The 14994-nt window shown below is 52.4% G+C and overlaps 4 protein-coding genes across 4 annotated transcripts; 3 read left to right on the top strand and 1 right to left on the bottom strand.

Moving 5' to 3' along the window:
* Window positions 1-4058: 4058 nt before the first annotated feature.
* On the top strand, window positions 4059-7091 carry BBK36DRAFT_1179311 (hypothetical protein; the record flags this gene model as incomplete). The annotated part of the gene is made up of 6 exons (XM_024896169.1): window positions 4059-4101; window positions 5640-6362; window positions 6396-6471; window positions 6523-6803; window positions 6937-6988; window positions 7019-7091. 6 exons carry the CDS (start codon window positions 4059-4061, stop codon window positions 7089-7091), a joined length of 1248 nt encoding a protein of 415 aa, XP_024747706.1.
* Window positions 7092-7199: 108 nt separating this feature from the next.
* BBK36DRAFT_1124478 (hypothetical protein) lies at window positions 7200-7388 on the bottom strand (the record flags this gene model as incomplete). Its single annotated transcript, XM_024891168.1, has 1 exon — window positions 7200-7388. A coding segment is annotated over one exon (189 nt), but the record flags the coding sequence as incomplete, so codon positions are not given.
* Window positions 7389-7832: 444 nt separating this feature from the next.
* Window positions 7833-10444, top strand: BBK36DRAFT_1170955 (kinase-like protein; the record flags this gene model as incomplete). The annotated part of the gene is made up of 2 exons (XM_024895508.1): window positions 7833-9779; window positions 9839-10444. The coding sequence occupies 2 exons, from the start codon at window positions 7833-7835 to the stop codon at window positions 10442-10444; spliced, it is 2553 nt and encodes an 850-aa protein (XP_024747704.1).
* A 1016-nt stretch (window positions 10445-11460) lies between these two features.
* On the top strand, window positions 11461-13990 carry BBK36DRAFT_1179307 (Rgp1-domain-containing protein; the record flags this gene model as incomplete). The annotated part of the gene is made up of 3 exons (XM_024896168.1): window positions 11461-11544; window positions 11701-11707; window positions 12057-13990. 3 exons carry the CDS (start codon window positions 11461-11463, stop codon window positions 13988-13990), a joined length of 2025 nt encoding a protein of 674 aa, XP_024747703.1.
* Window positions 13991-14994: the final 1004 nt, after the last annotated feature.

The raw sequence follows: 14994 nt of genomic DNA, 5'->3' as shown, positions 1-14994 counted from the left end.
CAAACAGAAACTTCTTTTCACCAATCTTCTCGTAAAGCGCATCAGACGTCAGTGCGCCTTTCTTGACGAGCAATTCCATCTTGTCGTCTCTGCACCGTTGCTCCTTCTCTACCCCCATTTTCTTCGTGTCCAGAACTTGAGCCTTGTAATGCTCTTCACCTGTCAGTATCCGGTCATAATGCTTTCGGCCTTGCTTGACAAAGTCGAGGGGAGTTAACCCCGTGTCTGATATTGGCGAAGGGTTGGCCCCTTTGTCCAGCAGGAGCTTGACGCATTCCAAATGTCCGTTGGCAGCAGCGCCGTGAAGGGGTGTCCATCCGTAACGGTTCGTAATTGATGGATCTGTGCCGTTTTCTAGAAAGAACCTGACCACCTCCGTCGCGCCAAACACTGCTGCCTCGTACAACTCATGGCAGCCCGCGCGATGTTTGAGATTCATGTTTGCACCATGCTTGACGAGTAGCTCAAGGACTGTGGGGGTTATGTTAGCGGAAGTTACTTAAGGAGCTGCATTCTGGAAGAGTCCCAAGTTGTTACCTTTCTTTCTCTTCATGTCTGCATTCGCCATCAAGGCTGTCCGTCCATTGCGGTCTCTCTGATCCACAGACACGCCTCGGACTAGGAGAAGTTTGACCATGTTGAGGTCGTTCCTTGCCGTGGCTCGATGAAGCAATGATTGTCCGTGATAGTTACTCAAGTCCGGCGAGATCCCAAAGTCCAAGAACAATTTGAGGACTTCATGGTGGCCCTGCTCGATGGCCACGAAGCAGGCTGTCCTGACAAAAGTCTCCTTGATGCTGTTGAGTCTTGCCGTAGATTCTGCTCTCTTCTCGTGGCTAAGGTCTTTGTTGGAACCGTGTCTATACCCACGGCTGAACGCGAGAATAGTCCCAGAGGACCTGAGATGTCGTTGCTTTATTCTCAGTCTACGTTGGTACTCGCGAATGCTGGCCGAATTTTCCAGTCTGAAGGATTCGGGGGGGAGCTCATCGAACTCTGCTAGTCTGTCTTGAGGTGACTCATCATTTGCTGGACTGTCTTCTGGATCGTCCGCGTAGCTGTCCTCACGCGTCAAGTCCACTCCGTTGCCCTCTCCAGCGTCTGGTTTAAAGTACCAGGATGCTCCGTAATCGTAATCAGAATGAAGTTCTACTTGAGCATCATCATTGGACGACGAATGGTCCACCGAGGGTACAATCTCGCCATCGTCAGAATCGGAATCGTACCAAGCTTCTGTTCCTGAGTCTTCCGTGTCAAGATGACTAAAAGTACTCTGGATTGGCTCATCTTCCACGGGTATATCCCGTAGGTCGATTGGGTCCGTGGTTGAAGACTCAAGGATGAGTAGCAGGCTGTCCTGGTCGCCTGTATGGGCCAAGTGGAGAAGCCTCCTGTATTTCTCTACTGATCTGTCAAAGTCGAACTGGTCTTTGCCGTCAGCATCAAGAGGCTGTACATGACCGACTGGTGATTCTTGTTGCTTTGGTCTAGAAGAGAGTTGAGACAGGAGCACTTGTAGGACTGCCAACAAGTATAGCATCAGAAGACCGATGATTCGGAGAAAACCCTCATCTAGAGGACCACCGACGGGGCTTCCGATCACCTGCTGGACCATCTTCATGTAGTCTCTCTGCATCGCGTAGAGAAGGATGACGTGACCCTTCTTGGTTGAGAGGTCGATTTTGGCACCATGGCCCAGCAAAATGCTGGCAACGTCATCGAGGCCGCTCTTGATGGCAACAATCAGGGCTGACTGATGGTACGGATCCAGTGCGTTGACATCGGCGCCATCCTCATCAATCAGCGAGCTGACTAGCTGGGAGCTCGCTAAGAAAACTGCAACATGAAGGGGCTGAAGGGGGGTTCTGGGACGCTTTTTCGCATTCTGGTACTGGTATGCATCATCCAGGACCGTCGAACTGGTATCGTAAACATTCAAGGAGAAAAGAAGGCGGCTGTATAGCGCCCGGCTAGGCTCGCTCGTGACGAGCTCACGAATCACTTCCTGGAGATCCGCATCTTCACCGTCCTGCAAGGTCTGGACGCTACGGTGATGTGTATGCAGATACTGTCCCGCGTATTTCAGCAACGGATAGTCTCCAGGGTTCCTCGCCCCAGACGAACTGGAGCTGCAAAAAGTGTTGGGCTCGATGAGCTGCTGAATCTCCGAAATAGACAAATACTTGGCGCAGGCAATGGTGATTTGTCTGTCGAAGTTGGGATACCTTTTTGCTCTTATGCGGTGAAAGTACTCCTGGGCCGAATAGTGAACGTAGCGGACGGTGCCATCCAAGTCTTGTATGAGGAGACCGCAGCAGTCCGAAATGATCTCGTCTTGCTGGCGCAGATACTTCTTCTCAATCCCACCTGGGCTCCCACTAATTGCGAGCGCGTGTTAAAGCTCATGAATCGAGAGTGGTCGCCGAGCATGGGCTACCCACGCCAAGGTAGACTCGGCGCGTCCCCTTCTCAGCCCTCCCCTGTTGCGGATGCGCTCCATTGTGTTCTCATAGCCGCCGTCAATGGTATCCGGCAACTTATGCAACACTTCTTCTACCTCAGCTTCTACCTCGTCGTCGGCAAGAGCGTCCATATGGAGTCGTACAATCAAAAACCTGGGCATTCGGCCTCAGATTAGCATCAGAACCTTTTAGAACAGTAGATGTAAGGTAGCGCGTATTTGCGTCTACCAAACATTTGGTCGCTGCTTACATCTTTCCCGACTTTCTTTTAACCTGCGACTTGATTTCATCCTGATATTCCTTCAAGCGTTCACGGTTGGGACAGCTTCTGATAAAATTCTGAATGTATTCGTCCATGTCGTCACCATGCGCCTCGATTTCCGCTGTTTCGAAGCCTTTCTGAAGCATGCCTAGGTGATTAAGATCTCGAGATGTGACCAATATCTTCGCGTCGGGTTTGAAGCCCTGGAGATCTCTTATGAGGGGTTCCCGACTGTTGTACGAAAACTCATCCATGGCGTCGACAACGACGGATACTGTCTTATTCCTCGTATATTCGGACAGTAGCTCCTTGATTTCGTTCAGGGATGGTCTTTGAACCTTGCCGCTGTACTTTCCTCTCTGTTCGTATTCTGAATATCGATTGAAAATCTCGGGATGAATATCATGCCCCTCTTGGAATTGGCGTAAGACGCTTCCCAGAAGGTCTGGCATGTCGAAGTTTGACTTGTAGGAAAGATATAGACGAGCAACTAGGATATCGCCAGGAATAGATGATGTCTTGTGTGCCCGTTGCTCCAAATGATTGACAATGATCGAGCTATGCGGTAGGACTTCAGTTTCATCATGCAGTAACAAGAGCAGGTGTGCAGCCAACTCACGCGAGAACACTCTTGCCGGCGCCGGCTGTCATACGTAGATAAGTCAGTTTTGGAGTCGGTAAATGCTTGATCGGTCAACTCACGTTTCCCAGCGTACCAAAGCATATTGACATCTTGATCTCTCCAGCGTTTGAACAGCTCGGATCTAAGAAGCCATCTGCCAGCTATACTGGTTGCGGACACTCTCTCTTCCAACTCTCTATGGACTCCAGAAAAGTTCAAGGGTGAAAGCCAATCGAGTATATCGTCCCGTTCGGAACGATCGCTGTTGCCAATAAGTTTGCCCACTCCCGATCTTACATCGAGACCGACCTTGAGGGTCATGATGCTGATACAGTCGCGCAGCTGCTTGTCAGCCGCGGCCAGCTTTGCAATCTCGCCGTCCAGTCTGTCGTTGCCGTTCAGCTGTCGAAGCCATTTTTCTGCCAAGGAACTTAGTCATTTCGAGGTATGGGGTTTCAAAGGTAAATCATACTGATCCTGTCCTGCACTTGTTCAGATGCGAGCTTGCAAATGCTCAGGCAGCATATGAAGAGCTCGACAACGCACTGATGCAACTCTTCTGACTCTTGTAATCGGCCGAAGTGGCTGTTGATGATGGAGAGGTTCCCGAATATCTTGGAGATCGTGCCAAAGAACATTTCAATCTTGTCATAATCGGTGGAGACTTTGGCAAAGGAATCGAACAGCCAGGCGAAAGCATTCACAACCAACGATGCCGGTGACACAGCAGGAACGGCATCCATCTAGACATTGCGGTAAGTTTCCACGGATCCAAGCACGCATCTCCGGTAGAGCAAGAAAGCTACATGTCATGATGTTGATGTTTATGACATACCGACGACGCAGAGCTCACGGAAAACCCGGCGACTCGCACAAACGTCTGAATAACGTGCAAATGAGACCCGACTTTACTGCAAGCAGTGAGAAACCTCTTGAACTCGTCGTGCCTGTGGCGTCTGAAGGACTTGAGCCATTCTTCGGGCATTGGCTCATACTCGGCATCTTCTTTCACCTTGCGATTTGCTGCAGTCGAAGCAAGAAAACTTGCTTGTGCATCATTCCACAGCTCTTAGAAGCTTCCCATCGATTTTGAAGGCGGGTTTTGATTGTGCCATAGGGAATGTAGGACGCTCATATATAACTTGGCGAGCAGTATCGCTGTGACGAAGCAGCAGTTTTGCACGCCTCTCTTGGCTCACAAGCAGGACGCTGGGAGGGCAAGGTGAAGAGACGTATGGAGTACATAGGGAGGCAGAAGAGAGGAAGGCGAGATATAATACCTGACGTAAGAATGAGCCGCAGATACTCTCCTGTGCGTATATCCTTACTCTAATCTCCTTAGGCTGGGAAGGAAAGCCCCTCGTGCTGCGACACCGCATGCACCTTGGCTGGGAGCCTCGCCACACAGCCTCGAGCCAGTCCCTGTAGAGCGAGAGATAAATGCGATCCATTGGATCTTCCTTCTGCTTGGACGCTTCCTATTGGCATTCGCCTCACTGAGAATCTTGGAAGCAGCACCTTGTGACACTGACCTTCAGCCACGCATCACGGTTTTTCAATTTCCAAGGTTACGGTCAACAAATAGTGAGACACCTTACTATTTAACCAATTTCAATTACGGTCTATTTTCTACCTGGTATTCTCTGCTTGTATAAGACGGATCTACCTGTTACCCTCGAGTCGAGTCTTACAGAGAATCAGGTGGGTTTTCTTTTTCTGTTCCTCTTGGGCTTTTTGGTCTCGAAGAACGAATAACCGTTAGCTACATGTCAATTTAGAGTTGAATTGAACCTTAGATTAAAGTAGCCTCAAGGTACCTTGTGCTAACGGCAAAAGCGCATCTAGTACAATCATTTAGAGAGCTTAAGAGTACTACTAAGTCACATACTGTAAACGCAAAGATGACTTACTAAACGTGACCATAGAATTAGATCTGTTTAGAATTAGAATACTAGCAGATTGATAAGTCAGGTAAGATATTACTAGTATACTACCTAGGTAGGTAGCCAAGATACTTGCCTTTCTTCCTCTTTTTCTTCCATCTTTTCCACCAACTTTTCTCACGATATTTTTGGAGCAAGCGGCTACCTTATTCAAAGAGAATCATTCCAAGTTACATAGGTACTTAAGTATCTAATGCACCCCCTGTCAGGTCGGATCTCTCTGCCGTCCAGTGCTCGTCACGTGCAAGTGACATACATGTACTTGTAACTGGCCGCGAGCTGACAGAAGTCCAGTCTTTCCATTCATTGACATCGCATCGCTCACGACAATTTCCCACCTCTTTCACCAGCCGCGTCCGCGACCGCGATCGCGACTAACACCTCCTCCATTGCGAACGCCACGAGCCGACTGACACGCGCAGCAACCATGCCTCCTTTCCAAAATGCACGACCACACTACAAGCGCAGAACACTTCGCATATGGAATAACCAAGTTGGGCCGGACCTGCGCGACCCGGAGCTTCTTTGGGGTATGGACTGGGAGCGCTTCAACACTGTTCGGATTCCCGTTCTGGAGGAGGACGAATATTTCGAGCGCGCACTGGAAATTGCAAAGGGTGCCAAAGACAGAGAAGATTTTGAGAGAAGCTTTAGGGAGAGAAACGCAAAGGACTGGGCGGAGCTGTTGGATTTGATGTCTGACATCACAAGACATACTCTCTATAATGACGAAAGAGACGTCTTTCCATGTCGTGATGCTTGGTGGAAAACGCGCAAAGCGTCTCAAACAGGCTCTTTGATGGATTTCGTCAGGCTATTGAAGGGCGTTGCTTTTGGGTGGGAAGCGGATGAGGTCCGCGAAACACAAGTTGATAACCCTCTAAGCGGCGAGGAGGCGCCCGCTGGCGCGGAATACACTGGCCAAGAGGAAGTATTTCCCGAGTTGGAGGATCTCGACTGGGAAGAAGAACAGGCACTGCGCGGTGATTATAGCGACTCTGTGATTTTTCACGGGACTTACACATACTTCCCAGCTTCTGAGCCTGCGTCAAAGGCTCCTGATGCGGCTCTCTGTGCTGACGGCGATGTCCTTTCAATGCAGCAAGATGCTGCGCCTTCAGGAATGGCGTCTAGTTCAGAAGATGACGGATCAAAGGAAGCCCAACGTCTACAGCGGAAGCGGTAAGGAAGTCCTTCCCGGGTTGGAGACTAGGATGCTAATATTTCGCTTAGCAAGAGACTACGATTCAGCGATGATATTGTCCAGGTTCCTGAGCCCAATCAAGCTTCTAGTCCACGTTCCGCGGACGATGGAAGCGTAACAGGCGAAAGACAACTCCCTGGCGATGGCAACGATCGAGCATCTAAACGTCAAAAACTGGACGACTCTACTACAGGATCACATACTAACCCTTCCTGTCAGCATGATCAAAGCACCCTAAAGAAAAGGCCTATACGTGATGATGATGATGATGATGATGATGATGACGGTGATGGTGAGCAAAGGCATAAACGTCAGAAAGTCAGCTCTTTCCAGCAAAATCACGCTGGGGCAGAAACCAATGCATCCAGGATCAACAAACGACCTATATGCGATGATGATAATGAAACTCATGATCATGATGATAATGATAATGATGAGCATAGGCACAAACGTCAAAGACGCGACGCTTCTTCCCGGCAACAAGCAGAGGCAAATGTGAACGAACCGAGGGTCAGCAGTAAGCAGCGTTCTGGACGCAGCCGTCGAAAACGAAGCAACGCCAACCGCGCGCCTGCAGACATCAAGACTCGGTCTTTGAACAGAGTCAGGCCCTCTACCTTTTGGGAACTGGATCATACTGGCAAGGCTTCTATCCGTATTTGATGAACAGCTGTTCGGTATCTTGGTGTCTCTGAGAACATGGTCGCTATCCTGGCAGGGCTGGGTGCAGCGGCGTAGTTCTCAGGAAGCACATGGCGGCTGAGTGTCTCTTAAGGACATGGTCGTTATCCTGGCAGGGCTGGGTGCAGCGGCGTAGTTCATAAGAGGCACATGGCTGTCGAGTATCTCTGGGGACATGGTCGTTATCCTGGCAGGGCTGGGTGCAGCGACGTAGTTCCCAGGAAGCTCATGGCTGCTGGGTCTGTATCACCAACGTGGGCTGGGTACAGCGGCGTAGTTCAGACAAGCAACAGCTGGACTCAGCCTCCATACAGTTTCTGTGAGCGTGGTCGTTATCCTAGCAGGGCTGGGTGCAGCGGCGTGGTTCACATGATCTTGTATCAATGAACGGTACGCCCATGACGGAAAACCCGTGCATGCCACACTCACTCCTCCATGCATACCCCTGTGCGAAAAACCCGCGTAGGCTGTAAGACGTGTTGACTCCCGGTTGGTCAGGAAACCGCATCTCCTGCAGCTCAGCTGTGGCACTTGGCGTGATTGATAAATACTCGTACTCTCTCGGCTTCCCATCTGCGTAATGCTGGACAGACGGCCAGCATCCTAGCTAATACCTCACGACCCTGCCTCCTACTCTTTTCTAAAACCGCAATCTACAATGGTGTCTCGAGGGACGGGGTCAACCCAAGAGTCCCGTTCTATCACGCGTGTGCCTAACCAACAATACATCGAAGAGCAGGGATCCACTGCCACTGTAGAACTCGGTGCATTCGTGCATGTTCCGATTCAACAAGCCATTGAAGATGCAGACTCGACGCGAGAAAAGACTCCTATGACGCATATTGTTAACCGACAAGGACTCCAAGGTCCACAGACGACACAATATACCAATTCATCAACGCACGCTCCGGAAACACAAGCCATCGAAGATGAAGAGTCGACCCAAGAATTCACGGTCCCGCCACACGCCCCCCGGTTCCAAGATGCCTTACGTGAAGTTATTGCTTCAGCTTCAACGGATATTCCTGATAGACAAGTCATCGGAGATGATGAGACCACTCAAGAATTTACTGCTTCAACTATCACACACGTTCCCAATGGGCCAGCTATAGAAGGTCAAGAAGCTGCTCAGAAATTGACTGCTTCAGCTTCAACAGATGTTCCTGATCGACAAGCTTTGGATTGTGACGAGACAACTCAAGAATTTACTGCTTCGACCATCATACAGATTCCTGATCAACAGGCCTTTGGCGACGAAGAGAGAACCGAAGAACATACTGCTCCAAATGCGACACAAGTTGCTGAACGACCAGCTATTGAACACGAGGAGACGGCCCAAGGTCACATTGCTTCAGAACGCAATACAGATGATTCAAAGTCAGATCATGAATCCACCGCCTCATCATCGACGCACAACTCTGGTAGACACGCCGCTGAGACCCAGGAGACAGCTCAAGAAGTCCCTATCTCGACTTCCTTTGCCGCAAACCTCCCTGATAGACAAGTTGTTGAAGCTGATGCCCTCACTCCTGTACCTCCGTTCACCATAACACCTCTGCCATCCACCGCTCTTACGCACGCCACTGGTACGCATGCCATGGAAGCTCGCCAAGAGGACAGCCAACCTTGCCGTGCGGGCCCTGCTTCTTATGCCGCTTCGATCCACGAAGTTGCTGCTACTTCCTCCTCGTCTGAAGTGCGGACCGAAGCACGAAACACTGAGATACCGAAGAAAGACGACGAACAGCGGCCAGAAATCAGCAAAGAAATCATCAGTGCCTCCACGACTGTGCCGAGTGCTCGGCTCACCATCGCGTACAATCGCCGTTTCATTGCCAACGACAAAGATCTGAGCAAAGATGTCGTACGCCATCCGAGGACTGCCACTGGATGGGACTTGATCAGCGTTGTCCAAAGCGCAAAACATGCCGACTTTATGATCAACCTGTCATATCACAACCGCCCTGTTGAAGAAGCCGTTCGTCGCTTTATCCCGTACTCTCTCTCTCTCCAACTCATCTTCCAGCCAGCCAGCGACAACTGTGTCTTGTCCAACCGCGGTGGTGCGAAATTCTACTTGGAGCACCTGGAAGCGGCATGTGCATGCACTCGAAACACAATTGATAGCATGCAGTGCCACGTCTTACTCCCTGGCATGTGGAGGATCCTGACGCGTAGTGAGAAGCCGCACGAGGATGAGGAGTACAGCCTAGTTCAGTGGTTGATACTGCCGAGAAAATTCACTGCTTCAGCCGATGGCGAATCGACCAAACGACAGAAGCTCAGCGAGACCCGTCGGGTTCGGAAACACCAGGATACAGCAATCCTCATCAGGGATCTTGGAGATGGGCAGTCCATGCGTATTCGGCGTGTGCCAGGCGACACGGCAGATTATGAGTTGCAGCGCATCAAGCACATTGCCTCGACGGCGTCCGCATATGTCTTTGCGTGCCGGCACTCCAAAGTGGCTGGGCCTTTGGCTGTCAAGGTTATCGACTATGACACTGAATCCGTCAACCGGTTCAACAGAAGAGCAGCCGCCCATCTGACTGCCCTTGTGGCAGCCTGGAATCGGGAGTTGACTTTCTTGCAAACATTCAACCATGTAAGCTATTGGTCCCCTTGCGTCGTTGGTCGCACATGTTCTTCTCTCACACCCAGCAGAACCACATCGTTTCGCTCAAGGCCTTTGATGGCCGTTTGTTGGCCCTTTACATGGAGAAGCTCCCCCCTTCTCTTGACCGCGGTTCTACTACTAAGCTAGACTCGTCAAGCGTGAGGGCGATTCTATACGACATATCGTCCGCTCTCGTTTACTTGGAGAGGAAAGGCATCGTGCATCACGACATCAAGCCACACAACATTGCACATTCTCCTGCCCGGGGCGCTGTACTCCTGGATTTTGGACAGGCTGCAGCAGCCAAATCTTACGAGCCACACGGCGGAACGCCTGCCTTCCTGCCTCCTGAATTCTTTGACCACGGTGACCGCGGTCATGCAGGAGATGTGTGGGCATTCGGCGTTACAATGCTGTATGTGCTAGGCAAAACCCCAATGCCCAGCTTACGGCTGGATATTCCTCTGCGTGACTTGTACAAATTCGGTCGGCCGCCACAGGTGGGAACGTTGATGAAGTCTTTTGGGCTACTAAGAGAAGGGTTGAATCAAGAGGACGAGATTGAAAAGTTGGTGTTTCGGATGCTTGAACCGAAACCCGCGACACGAGCGACGGCCAAAGCCATTGTGTCGGCGCTGGAAAATAGTAAGTGAACTACTTATATTTTCGCGTTTGATGACTGGTGACGGGATCGGGCATTCGATGCATTGCTTGCCATTGGACTTGTTCTGGAGAGTCTCGGAGCCCCTTTCATTGCATATATCTTGTTGCTTGGTCTTATGACGAACCGGTGATAGGGTCAAGGCAATGAGATTGTGAAGCCCGGCAACGTTCCTCTATGAGGTGAACGTATAACTTGGTAGATTTGCCCCTTTGTATTCCACTCGTGATACATCGAGCCCTCGGCTTCACCTCCCCACGGGTACCCGATAGCTATTCGTGGTCTCTGCCACTGACTTCTCTTTGCCATAAGTTTTGTTTTTCCATCATAGACGTTCCACAGTCAGCAGCTCTCAGATGATCCGTCCGGCATGCGAGCGAGTGCCGACATTTGAGAACCACCAGTGCATCTTCTTTCTGCTGACGTGCATCTTTCTTCAATTGGGTGCATCGTCCAATCGAATAGACGGACGGAATTTGTGTCTTGCAAACATCTGAATTTTAGGTCCAGTAACGCATGACACTGAACATTAAAGGCAAGGTGTCCGGCTGAGTCGAGATATCGGCCAACAAACAGAACTGGACAGGTACATAGTCAAGAGTACCAAGCAGTGACACCCATGCCCCGTAAGTCAAAAGCTCGCCAGTGAGGGGCGCAGAGCTTCCAGGGACCTTGCAGCAGCGGGGAGGCCGGCGCTGATTGGCTGCGGACGGGATCTGTGACAGGGCCGCCCGCCGGACGAAGTACCTTGTACCCGCTACCTGTTCGCTGTGTCGATGGCCAGCTTTTGGCGCCTTCTCTCAGCTCGGCCTCAACACCATGACGTTGCCACCTCAACCGCAATCCGCCATCACCAGCTCACCTCCCTCTCTCGCCCCCAGACCTCGGCCTAGCTGTGCGGCGCTCCCCGGCAAGGCTAGACGCAGCAGCGGGCTGGAGATGTCGGCTCGGCCTTGTCCTGGCCGCCGCCTTGCACCCGCCTCGCGCTGAGACCGAGGCACCTTCACCATGGCCGACGGCTTCAGCAACATCCGCGTCTTTGTCCACTGGCGCGACCAGACCGTCTTCGCGGGCGAGGCGGTCCAATGCACCGTCACCTTTCGAAACATTGCCCCCGAGGCGAGCCAGCAGCAGCAACAGCAGCAGCTGCAGCCCTTCTCCTCTCACCCGCACGCCCAATCCAACTCTCATTCTCGCCCATTCAGACCCGCGGCAAGGCGGCAGCGTCGGCCAGAGGCCATCGACGAGCCGCCCTGTCGCTGAGCGTGCCCTCGCCGAGCGCGAGAAGCCGGCAGGGCTCGATCCAATGGCCTCAGCCCGTTGCTTCCGGCGAGTCCCGCGGCCATGCGCACAAGCGATCCATATCCATTGTGTCCATCGGATCGACCACCAGCACCATCGACGAGCATTCGCAGTTGCCGCGCTATGACAACTCTCCACGGGCGCAGCGGCACTCGCATAACCGCGCCAGCAGCTTGCAGATTGCGTCTCGCGGCCCGCCCACTATTCCCTCGACTCCGCAGTCTGGTATGAAACTCTACTTGACAAGTCGTCGAACTGTTCTGTTTACACGGGCGTCAATTGGCTGACTGACTTCTCCCTAGGCTCATTCTCACAAAGGCCATCCTCCTCTCCTTTCAACGCTTCGTATCCCCCCGATCGATTTGGCCGCATACCCGTTCCGAGGAGCCCTCAGTCTTCAACTCTATCGGTACAGCGCAGGTCCTCCAAGGCCTTGGCCAGCCCCATGCCCAGCCCCATGCCCGACTTTCGGTTCCCCGCTGCGCCTGCGCCAGACTCGGAGACGGTTCCGAGCCCTCGAAAAGCGTCTGGCAACAGCATGCTGAGCCCGAGAACAGGACCGGTTGACGGCAACATCCCCATACGCTCAAAGGAACAGCTTCCGCCTGTGCCCGACAGGCCAGTCCTTACCGCCCGCATACTCTCCAGCACGAGCATGGCTGGGGGGACTCCTCGAAGCAGCGGTGAATTTTACTCCATCAGCAACAACTCGTCCGAGACGTTGGCCTCGGAGTACGTAGCGCCGCCTCTGACGAGAGGTTCCGGGAGACCATCGTACCCGCGCCGTGGCTCAGCCTTTTCTCCGCATCAGTCGAGGACCGAGTCGCTGATGATGGGCTTTGCCCAAATCCAAGGCTCCTTCTCGCTGGACGGGTCCCTCATCAGCCTTGCGCCCTTTGAGCAAGTCAAGAAGAAGGCCGTTGTTGGCGGGCGAGGCGGTGGAGTGGTTGGACTCGACTCGGGACGTCGGGAGAATGGCCTTTTACGCGGCTTTGGCTGGGGCAGCATAAGTAATTCTCTGGGCGATTTCCTCGGTGGCGGAGAGCTGAGCACCATCAAGGAGATGCGTGGGGTTGCAAACTCAAAGGCCGTTCCGTTGCTCAGCACGCCACAGTCGATCCTCTTCGTCGACCTGCAGCTGGCTCCTGGCGAGAGCCGTTCGTTCGAGTACACCTTCAAGCTCCCGAAAGGCTTGCCTCCTACGCATAAGGGAAAGGCAATCAAGATTTCATACAGCTTAGTTATTGGCACTCAGAGACCAGGAGGTGCTAGAGAGCAGCATGTCCGCACGGTCGAGGTGCCATTCCGTGTCCTAGGCAGCGTCAACAGCCACGGTGAGATTCTCGGACACGACCTCATGAATCCTTACATCTTACTACGCGATGAGGCTCTGGTCAAGATGGTTGGGAAGCAGCAGAAGAGCCACGCAGAGCGCGAGGCGTCGGGAGGATCTGCTGCCATGAGCGACTTTTTATCATACGTCGACAGCCTGACGAATCGGCCTGGCGACAAAACAGGGGGCTCACTGCTGTCCCCAACAGCGACTCCGGATCTACGGCGGCTTTCGTCATCTAGCTTTGAAGAGACGACCTCGGCCAAAGAAGCGATTCGTCTCGCGATCATGAAGAGCAACCAGACGGGCCAAGGACAGCAGAGCGCCAGTCGCTTCGAGATTGCGCGCAACGGGCAGAGGGTCGGCGTGGTGATGCTGACTCGGCCTGCCTACCGCTTGGGAGAGGTTGTGACCATGGTCATTGACTTTGCCGATGCCGACATTCCCTGCTATGCGGTCCATGCGACGCTGGAGTCATCTGAAAGAATAGACTCGTCGCTAGCTCTGCGATCCGACTCGAGCATACATAGAGTAACGCGCAAGGTGTACGTTGCCTCGTCCGAGTCCACGCTCTTCACACGGCGGGTGGTCTTCACCCCTACGATACCCATCTCAGCCACGCCCGAATTCGTCACCAGCGGCGTCAGTTTCGAATGGAAGATCCGCGTCGAGTTCGTCGTGCCCTCACAGGGCCACGACGCGTCCAAGGGGCAGCAAACGCCGTATCCGCTGCTGGAGCAGATCTCGAGGGACGACAAGGGGGGCTTGGTCCTCGTGGCTGTCGAGAACCTGACGTGCGAGAGCTTCGACGTGCCCGTGCCTCTGCGCGTGTACGGAGCGGTCGGGACCGGGTTGGAGCGCTTGGAGAGGGACGAGGCGTCTGAGGAGGGGCTTATTGTGTAGAAGTAGAGAGTTACGTGCTTGGTGTTGCCGTGGGGGTGATATTGGGTTATTTGATGTTGAGAGGGACAGTTTTGCGAGCTTTGAAGTTGAGCCTCTTTTGAAGAAATGTAACATATCAAGCTTGAATGAAGAGATTCTGCCTTCAGAGCTTCTTTGTGATGACAGTCTGGGTCAAGGAAATTCGGGTACTCATTATACTCGCTAATTATCAAGGTCTACCTACATCAGTTACGAAGCCATCACATTACCGTCGTCAATAAAATATCACGAGAGAGATCTCTCTTAAATTTCCTGCAGACAATGAATGTCACTCACATACGAGAAAAAACCAAATAAGAAAAAGAAGACAAAAAGACAGACAGACTGGCAAAAAATTGACAGAACAGTCGAGTGTCTACATGCAGCGGAATTCGAACGGGACGTCTCATCGTTCTGTGCCGGCCGGCATGCGCCTCGCTGCGAATTACCACTCGACTGTTCCGCCAGCTATTATGAAAGGGAAAGAAGTTTCTGGCTTATCAAGGGGCGTGGCCTGGCCTGTGTGTGGTCTGGATTTTGGTATGAAGAGGGAAGGAGCGGGCGTGATGGTGTGTGTGGGTTCACTGGTTGCGCGGGAAGGAGCATCCGTGGAGGGCCTGGCTGAGTTCATTACCTCTCCCTGTGCTGCCCCTATTCCTTTTTGGCTGCTGTTCGAGAATACCTCATACCAAAAGAGACTCGATCAGTCAACTTCTTTCTGTCTGGCAGAGAATCAGACTCTCTCTTTTTTTCTTCTATACAGTCCAAAAGAAAAGGAGCAAAAAAGGAATCGTCAAAAAAAAAAAAAAAAAAAAAAAAAAAAAAAAATGGCAGACCAGTCGAACGGTTCCGCCATTGACAACGTTCGAACACGACGTCTTCCGCTTCCGCGGGCGTCGGTCGGCGTACCTAGGTAGTACCTCGTCAGGCTCACCAACTCGACCATTCCACCAGCTATTGGGAGAAGGGAAGGAAATCCCTGGCCT

This window comes from Trichoderma citrinoviride (genome assembly GCF_003025115.1).
Source record: "Trichoderma citrinoviride strain TUCIM 6016 unplaced genomic scaffold BBK36scaffold_11, whole genome shotgun sequence".
Lineage (NCBI taxonomy): Eukaryota > Fungi > Ascomycota > Sordariomycetes > Hypocreales > Hypocreaceae > Trichoderma > Trichoderma citrinoviride.
The sequence above is the reverse complement of the archived record's forward strand: the minus strand, read 5'-3'. Positions and strand labels throughout refer to the sequence as shown.